Consider the following 9,592-nt stretch of genomic DNA (forward strand, 5'->3'; position numbering starts at 1 on the left):
TTTTTTTACTTTCAGAGGCATATGGAATGTTCCATACATAGCTAATGTGTATTTAATTAAAGGAAAAACACTCCGCTCAGAGATGAATGAAAGGAACTATTTTGTTCGTGACAAATTGGATCCTGATATGGCTCTTTGCCGAAATGCTAGAGAAATGGTGAGTTACACACCGTGGGCTTGATTAAATGGTTTTTATAAGATGCTTGCTTTACCACTTGATGTGTCATTGTTTTTTGAAGCTTTTCCCTCATTTTTAAGTACTAGCCAATTTTTCTGGTTCTGTATTGAAAAATTTGGAGAATTTTTGGTAAATGATTTATCAACATTGACCTATAGAAAAGATTTGTAGTTAGGATGAATAATAGCAGCATAGTGAGATTGAATAATAAAGATGGAATGTTACAAATCAGCTTACTCTCTTAAGACATTTTACTTCCATTTGAAATTCTATAGTGAAAACTCAACCTTTTAAGAATCACTTGTAAAGTCTCAGTGAAATGGTCATTACACATGATAGAAAAATACGCTTTTGTTCAGAAATCAGTATTCCTGTTTTCTCTGTGTACCTTACAACATTGTTAATCTGACATTCCTAAAAAAATGTTCCTTACCACAAAACTAAGAGAAAAGTTGAGATGTGAAGTATATTTAATCTATGTGAAAAAATAATGAGACAGTCCCATTCTACAAATAAATACTTTAGTATGAAATAAAACTGACTGCAGAAAAGTTTTTTTCAAATCTATAAATATGTTTTTAAAGCATATTTATATGATTTTTGATTTTTAAGGGATTGAGGTTTATTATTTTTTAAATTTATAAATCTAAATAAACATTTGTGGGTTTTATTGAAATCAGAAAAGTTGGCGAGTATTTTCTTCTTAGTTTAACAAGGCATGTGTTCTTTGATATGTTTGTTTTTCCTATAAATCTATGTGCATTGTCATTATTGAATACCCACAGTACCTTTAATTGTATATTGTGCTCATGTTTGGCTGATTTCACTCAACAGCGCATCCTGGAATGGCCTGTCTTACTCATGTTTTTCTTTGTTAATTATATTTCTAATGGTTTTGCTAAGGAATGAGCTTGATGTGTTTGCACCTCCACACACGCACAAAAAAGGAAAAAGGGGCTGAAAAGGCTAGAGATGTTTCTTTGTGTGCGCTGTAAGCTTCGCTTGTTCTGCATGTTGTCTATGAAGGATATTTTACAGCATCAGCTTTTCACCAAGAGCTGCTATTGTTTGTCTAACCAGAGAATACCTGAGAAAGTGGGCTTGCAGGTTGACTTACCCAGTGCTTCTCTTCATTTTAGACTTTACAAAGGGAAAAAGACTCCCCTACTCCGGAAACATTGCAAATGCTCAGCCCCCCAAAGGTGTTACTTTTATTTATTTTTACTTATGTAATTAATACTAGAAGTGGTATTAATGCCTAACCTAATATATTTTTAAGTCTTTTTTTGCATTTAGCCAGGTAAAATATTGATGTTCAAAGGTTAGTAATCTGTGTATGTTGCAGTGTTTTGTATGATTCTGGTAGGGGAATATTTGCCTGGTCTTGGGTCATAGAGCTGATTTACGTTTTGTGATTGACAGATAGGGAAGTTAAACCAAAGTCGCTTTCACTCATCTTTTGTAGGTTTTTTTGGAAAGCCAGGAAGTAAAGACAAGGTTAGATATAAAGTACATCTTGATTAAATAAATGAGATTTAGGCCTTGCTGCTGAGGTAGAGGATGTGAAGCAGGAGCATTGTGAGTTCCAGGCTTTCTGGCCCATTTAGTGAGTTCTCACAAATACACACACACACACACACACACACACACACACACACACAGATCTGCAAAAAGTAAAGAGAATCTATCTTTTGAATATGTATTTTATTGACTTTTATCATTAAAACAGGTACAAGAAACATCTTTGCTTGAATTTTGTTTGCCTTATTTGGATTAAAGAATTAGGACTTTTCTTTTTAGCTGTCTTTAAAATATATAACTGATTTCTGTGCTTAGTCTTTAAACCATAGAACAATAAAAGGGTGAAGTGAACTGTTGAAATAATACATTTGGATTTCTTGTTTTGAAAAAATGTTGTCTTCTTTGAAAGGGAAAGAAGTCAAAAGAAGGTATAATTCATTGCACTTTGGTGTCTCAAAAATATTTCTGCTTTCAAACAGGAATTTTTTTCCAGAAGTCTACATCTAGGATCAGTGAGAAAGGGACAAAAACAATCCATTCTTCCTCTTCTTTTTTTCAGTTGAGTTTCAGTGCCATCTATTAATATTGTGTGATGTGTGAATTCATAATTATAAAAAATTTGTAATCATGCACGTTTTATACAAAAATTAAAATGCATGTTCATAACTGAAATATAAAAGTTGAAATTAATATATTTTCCTGTAACTGAATTTATTTTTTTATGTTTTCCTATAAGATTAATACTATTATTTTTTGGCATACAGGGTGTGTTTATGTACATTTCTAATAGACATGAATTTGGACGACTATTATCAACTGCTAATTACAATACTTCTCATTATAACAATGACCTCTGGCAGATATTTGAAAATCCTGTGGTATGTGTTTCATGTGCAGCTTCACTTATTGTTTATTTTCATATAATTATAAGGATATAAATTTGAGTATTAACATAAAAATGGTTAGAGGCTTTAAAAAAAACAGTTGTACTTCATGATGGATAAAGTAGATCACAAATTGATTAAGATTACTTTGTATTAAGACATTTATTAGAAAAAAAGACATTTATTAGATGTGAAGAAGGAATTTATTTTCTTTGGTTTCAATATTTTTGTCTAATGTAATTAGAAGTGATAGCTGCATTTTCATTAGAATTTCAGAAAAATATTTACAGATATCACATATGATATATTAATTTCATGAAATTCAAGTAGTTAAGAAAACACTATTTTATCACTATATATTTTCCCTAGTTATATGAAAATAGAGAAAATTTCAGAGTAAACCAGTTCAGAATAAAAGGAATGTCTTTAAAGAGTCTATTTTTAAGATTTTTTTTTTCCAATTTGAGTCAAATACTAATTAACTCCTTTTTTCTTGTGTAAAGATTGCTTTCCTTTAGTAAAGTAGGCATTTATACAAAGGAAAATGCTCTTTTAAGTAATCTGCTGTACTGCTACTTATGATTTTCTCTTAGCCAACAGTAAAAGTTTTAAATTACAATCAGTTTACCTGATAAGACTTATCTTTTATTTTCCAGGAGCAGCATAATCCAGAAGTAGTAAACTTAATAGTCTAAATGCTCTCGTTGAATAATAGTAAAGACTATCTTTTGGTACTTTGAAATTATAAAAATACTTCCATCCAGTTTTAGCTGTGTATCTTTATTTTGGACAGGAGACAGGAGTAGAATTAATAAGAAGCTTTTTGTGGTGAAGGTAGAGTTATATATTTTACTTTGGCAGTGAATCTGTTCCTGTTTGGAGGGATAGAATTATTTGTCTTCTTAAATAATATCAGGTTCCTGGCAAGATGTCCTAAGTTATATTCTGAACTGTAGCCATTTATGGAAAAATTTAGGCCTTTAAATTCATGTTCTGAGTTAAAATTCAAGTCTCTCAATTCAACATTGTGAGATAAGGCATAAGTGGATAGGAATTACTTCTCATAGTTATAAGAACTTAGTTCTCTGATAAGTTAGACTTACCTGTATCCTGATGGCTGTTCCATGCCAAAATACTTAGCAATTTTCCCATTTTCAAAATTGCTATTTATAAAGTCAGTTTGGTCAGTGATCTGCAAAGTAATCTTATATGAAAAGATTAATACTAATTCTGTAATGTGAAATTGTAGAAACTTCAACTGCAAAAGAATAAACGTTGCACAGGAAAAATATTAAGATTAAATGTTACTGGATTAAGTATTTAATGTTACTTTTCTTACACTTTAAAATAAAACTAATGAGCAGTGGAGAAATAATGCAATAGCTTAGAAACCTAAACCTCATAATTACATACTATGTATAAATGATGTTCATTAAAGAATCTTACGATAGTTTTGGTTTCTCCACATCAGAAATAGACTTTAGCATCTGGGAGTATGACTTAGTGATGGAGCACTTATTTAACATTGTTTGATTTCCCCCCACCAAAAAATATTATATAGACATGTAAATCTAAATAATAAATTAAGATGCTATAATCAGCCCCTCTGAAATCAAGCCTCAAAGATATATTTCAAACAATTATTTTGTGAAACATACTTGGTGTTTTTAGATTTTTTTTTAAAATTTCGTGTAGGGTTTCTCTGTACAGCTTAGGCTCATAGTGATCCTCCTGTCTCACCCTGTCTCCGCCTCTCAGCTCTGACATTACAGGCACATATCGCCACACCTTGTTCTGGCACCAGCATGGTATGCAGTACTGGGGATCAAGCCCTGGTCCTTGTGCTTACCAGGCAGGCACTTAGACCGCTGAGCTATCTCCCCAGCCAGTACTGGGTTTTAAAATAAAGCTCTTGATCTAGAAAATGGATGTCTTAGCTAATGTTGAGAAAAGCATGAAACATCGTCATCTGGGATTAATGAGCCAGATAATGGCCAATGAGAGTAAGATTCATAAATTTTCTTGAAGAGAAATCATTTTCAATATAAGCCCCAGTCCTTCATTTTGTTGACTAATTAATGTAAGATAAGCTTTGATTAATGTTGAAAATTAAAAAGAGTGCAGAAATTTTAAATTCATGAAAATGTAAGTTTAATGTGTCAGATATATAAACAAGGCCTTCATATATTAATTCATTTATTAGTTTTACTATTATTTGTTGGTAGGATTTTGTTCCTTATCTATCCCTTTGAAACATTTGCACTTAATTATTCCTGAATAATTCATGAAATAAGGCAGGCAGATGCAGACATTGTAAGATGGTTCATGTTATAATACCTTGAAGGATGAAACATTAGAAGTAAAAATTTTGTGAAACTTAGAGGTGCAGTTCAGTGGTAGAGGGCTTTCTTGGCATGTTCAAGGTCTTGAGCTCAGTACTGAAAGAAATGTTTCCTAGAATGGTGTGAGTATAAAGTAAAATATAAACTATATAAAATTATAAAATTATGTGTTATAAACTATAATTTATAATTATGTTATTAAATTTTTATTCTGTATACGATACATGGTCATGTAAATTATTTAATTTCTAAAAATTGTATATACTATGTACTTGCCCCAGGATTTATTAGAATATATTTGCTTTAATATGTCCAACTTTTCTTTTGGTAGGACTGGAAGGAACAGTATATAAACCGTGATTATTCAAAGATTTTTACTGAAAATATAGTTGAACAGGTTTGTATTAATTACTGAACTCTATTAGACATTTTTGACATGTGTTTCAGAAGAAAAGGTTATTTCATCTATGTTAGTGGAATATGGTATGAAATTAAAGAAATAATACTTTAGGTAAAATTTATATGGGTTATTTGTGAATTTCATCATCTTATAGGCCCATATAGTTATAAAAATGGAGCATAACAATTATTTTAAGATCATACATTTCTTAAAAACTTGCTCCTAAATGTCATAATTTTCTAAAAGCACTAAAAAGAAGGAGCCATTCACAGATCTCTGATGTAGATTTCTTTCAAAGTAAGTATAACTTCGAGATAATAGGTTCATTATTTTAGGCAGATTTTTTTTAAAGTACAGACTGTTAAGTCTTCAACACTTGTGCATACTCTTCTCAAAAATGTAATAAGATATCAAGTCTGAGATGCACATTTTTAATATATGATGAAAAAGAAAAAATATTCCTAATTAAACTGTGCTAATACTCATTTTGAATTTGTTATAAAGTCATTTTAAAATAAGACATGAATGTTATTATGTCTTCTCATGGTGGTACCATGTTTATAGCCTTGTCCAGATGTCTTTTGGTTTCCCATATTTTCTGAAAAAGCTTGTGATGAATTGGTGGAAGAAATGGAGCATTATGGCCAGTGGTCTGGGGGAAAACATCATGTAAGTTGTAATTGCACGCAATGAATTAAAATGTAGGGGTGTGTGTGTGTGTGTGTGTGTGTGTGTGTGTGTGTGTAGGTGGGTAGGGAGGGTTATTCAGAGAAGTCAGGATGTCTTTTTGTCAGATGTCTCTTTAGTCCTTCACCTAACTCCCTAAGGCCCTCATCTAGTTTTATTGCTAGCTAATTTTTAATACTTATCTCATTTACCTCTCTGGACCCCAGTTTCATGTATGTACACAGTTGTACCTTGTGTTGCCTAAATGCCATTGTTTAGTGGTTAGTCCAGTAAAACATGCCTTTCCTGTTAATACCAGTTCTTCCTCAAGCCACTTTTTATTTTCTGCATTTCAGAGTAAGCTGTAATGAAAATAATACAACAGATTTATCTGATTGACTGTCACAACTGATTTTTGTGTAAACATAGGCAAGAAACATCAGTTTAAAATGATTTTGGTATAATTCTGCTTTGCTTTTATATTGTTACAAAGAGTTGACGGGAAGTGTTGTGGGTGTTGGTTCCATATATTTGTTCTCCTTTGATTCATAGATGCCAGCTCCTTAATAAAACCAAAGTGTTTCAGTGAAGTATGCAGGCATATTGCTGAAGCGTGCCCAATTAATGACCACCGCCTCATTCTAGCTAGCTGATGTGGGAGAGGGAAATTAAAAGTAGAGGGAAGAACTTGAAAGTAGTATCTTGTAGGATAATGAAGAAAAATCTATGAAAGACTGGTTTTCAAAGAACTGTAGCAAGGAGCATCACAAGGAAAGTTTGTTTTCAGTAGTTGATTATTTAAAGGATAAATACGTGGTGTCTGTACTTCCCAAACAACTAAGACCACAGAGGCATGTTTACAAGAAGCCATTTTGTAGGTGAGTAGGATATAAGTCAGTTTTATTTAAACTTAAGCCTCCCATATATGTGGGAGAAGTCAAGAAGAAGTCAAGAAGCATACTGATTCTTCAGTACTTTGTCTCTATTGATAAAATTACAAAGCTATATTACCTATTTTGATCATTTTATGATAAAGTAGATGATACACCATAATTGAATGACTGTTATTTTTATTGTGTATTATGAACTGTGGTTAGAAAATGTCAAGTATTGTAGATGTAAATTGCGCAAGGACTAGATTTTATGATGCATTAATGCTGCTTCTAGGACAGCCGTATATCTGGTGGTTATGAAAATGTCCCAACTGATGATATCCACATGAAACAAATTGGCCTGGAGAATGTATGGCTTCATTTTATACGGGAGTTTATTGCACCAGTTACCCTGAAGGTCTTTGCAGGCTACTACACAAAGGTAGATATACTTCTCCCACCCCTCCTGCCTACTCCCTACTGATTGCTACAAAAGTATGTGGGGTTTTTAGTAAATCTACTGGCTTACTTTTAAAATTTTTTTAGGGGTTTGCATTGTTGAATTTTGTAGTAAAATACTCCCCTGAGAGGCAGCGGTCGCTTCGTCCTCATCATGACGCTTCCACATTTACGATCAACATTGCCCTCAACAATGTGGGAGAAGACTTTCAGGTAATGATGACTCCTACGTTTAGATTTTTCAGAAATGAGATATGAATAAAAGGACTTTGCCTGTTTTCCTTTTATGATTCTGCTGATTGCATAATTTAAGTTTTATAACTTACTAAAAGTTGAAAATCGTAAGCTGATGCATCTGTTTTAACTTTTTTAGGGAGGTGGCTGTAAATTTCTAAGGTACAATTGTTCTATTGAGTCACCAAGAAAAGGCTGGAGTTTCATGCATCCTGGGAGACTTACACATTTGCATGAAGGACTTCCTGTGAAAAACGGAACAAGATACATTGCGGTGTCTTTTATAGATCCCTAAGTTATTTGTTTTCATTGAATTGAATTTTCTTTTGGAATGGATGACTGACATGAACATGTCTTTGAAGTTGTGCTCAAGAAGATGGGAGGAATATTTAAAGGACTTCAGCAGAGCAGAACAACTTCACTTTGGACCAAAAATTTGAAAAACTTTATGAAATATTGTTTGATGTTTCTTAATGTCTACTCTGAGCCTTAAAACAGTTTAAAGAAGAAAAGAAAGAAAAAAAATACAAGAAAATATTTATTTCTATGCTTTACTGTCCCTGAGAGTAGTAATAGTTTTCTGAGTTTGTGTTTGAAATTGATAAAATATTCAGGTACAAATGTACAAGTGATTAGCCTAATAATATTGTCTTATTTAAGAAAGCCTGAGGAGAGTTTTATTTATCAACATGTAACATGAGTGTAGAAAAATGGATATAAATGAAAACTGGCAGGTTTTGAATGCTCGGAAATCTGATTCTAACTGAATTTGTATGTGTTTATGTCAGTACCACCAGTGCAGTCTCTTTTATAGTAGTTACTAAGGGAACATGAAAAATGATTATATTACACAATATATTTCCCCAGGAAATCTCACACCGATATGATCAAGGAACTTTAGCGGTGGAAGAATCTTTGACCAGTGTGTTTGATGGCTGTTAAGCCTTATGTGCCTTCAGACGGCCTTCCCGAGGGAGTGACGTGGGCTGGTCCTAGGTGTAGGAGAGCTTCCTGCCTTTTTGTTCCTCAGTGCAAGTGTCCTTAAGTCAAACAGAAGTTTTTTATTTTTATTTTTATTTGTTTTTAATTGTAGAAAGTAGGTAAAAGAAAAATTTCATTGAGACTAGTAGTGTATTTTATGACTTTGAAAAAAACCTTTTAAGTACTTGAATTTTATATCAGGAAAATAAATTTGTTGAGCCTGTTTCTTCCTTTTACCTTTCGTCTCCCTGCTTTCTTTTTTGTGGGAGGGTTATTCACTTTTTTTTCTTCCAGGAATATCTGTTCCATCCTTGTTAGGCTCTTATTGTTTTACCCTATTCTTTTAAAAAACTCCCATCAAAAAGAAAATTGTTGACTTCAAATTTTACCATTTCTCTGAAATCTAAATGTCATTGTAGCTACTGTTTTTAATTTAAAGATTAAACTTGAAGTTCTCAATCATGGTGCCAAAATTCATTTTTCTAACACCATGTGTTAGAAAATTTTGATAAAAATAAAATAATTTAAAGTAAAAAATTGTCATTTTCTTTTTTTAATAGTATTTTTTAGAGGTAAGTATATGTGGAATTGCGAAAGAAGATCTGGATAGAAGGTCCATTTCATTTTGGATTTATTTTTGTGTATTTGGTACAGGGTCTCACTATGCAGCTCGGACTCATAGTGATCCTCCAGTTTTCAGCTTCCCAGCGGTGGGATTACAGGCATGTGTCACCACATCTGGTCTTGGTGGTGACTCAGCACACCCTGAGGCAGGGCCAGCACAGCCTGTGGGGCTGGGGATCTAACCCTGGTCCCTGTGCTTGTTAAGCAGGCGCTTAGTCCGCTGAGATATCTTGCTGGCCCTTGGATTTATTAATAACAATTAACAAATTCTATTAAATTACAAATTTATTGTAAATTTATAGTGACTAGTGCTTTGATCGTAACTCATTTCACAAGTGAGGAAGTTGAGGCCAAACATTTCTTTGTTACATATATATTGTACATTTCTTTAATGATTCTTTTGGTGTTTCTGTGATGGGCCACGTATTTTC

General features: G+C 32.6%; 1 protein-coding gene across 3 annotated transcripts in view; it reads left to right on the top strand.

Annotated features, from left to right (window-relative positions):
- The window catches only part of Plod2 (procollagen-lysine,2-oxoglutarate 5-dioxygenase 2), an 80,262-nt gene extending 71,236 nt beyond the window's left edge, over positions 1–9,026 (top strand). Inside the window, exons 13-20 of one of the 3 annotated variants that reach the window (XM_004629204.2) lie at positions 16–157; positions 1,318–1,380; positions 2,464–2,577; positions 5,257–5,322; positions 5,890–5,994; positions 7,159–7,305; positions 7,410–7,535; positions 7,696–9,026. In XM_004629204.2, coding sequence (XP_004629261.2) covers positions 16–157; positions 1,318–1,380; positions 2,464–2,577; positions 5,257–5,322; positions 5,890–5,994; positions 7,159–7,305; positions 7,410–7,535; positions 7,696–7,851 — 919 coding nt within the window. In that variant the 3' untranslated portion in view covers positions 7,852–9,026. Of the gene's footprint in view, positions 1–15; positions 158–1,317; positions 1,381–2,463; positions 2,578–5,256; positions 5,323–5,889; positions 5,995–7,158; positions 7,306–7,409; positions 7,536–7,695 lie in introns of those variants that run through there. The other 2 variants (XM_023712990.1, XM_023712991.1) reach the window with 2 other exon arrangements.
- Positions 9,027–9,592: the final 566 nt, after the last annotated feature.

Source organism: Octodon degus, unplaced genomic scaffold (genome assembly GCF_000260255.1).
Source record: "Octodon degus isolate 3935 unplaced genomic scaffold, OctDeg1.0 scaffold00028, whole genome shotgun sequence".
Taxonomy (NCBI): domain Eukaryota; kingdom Metazoa; phylum Chordata; class Mammalia; order Rodentia; family Octodontidae; genus Octodon; species Octodon degus.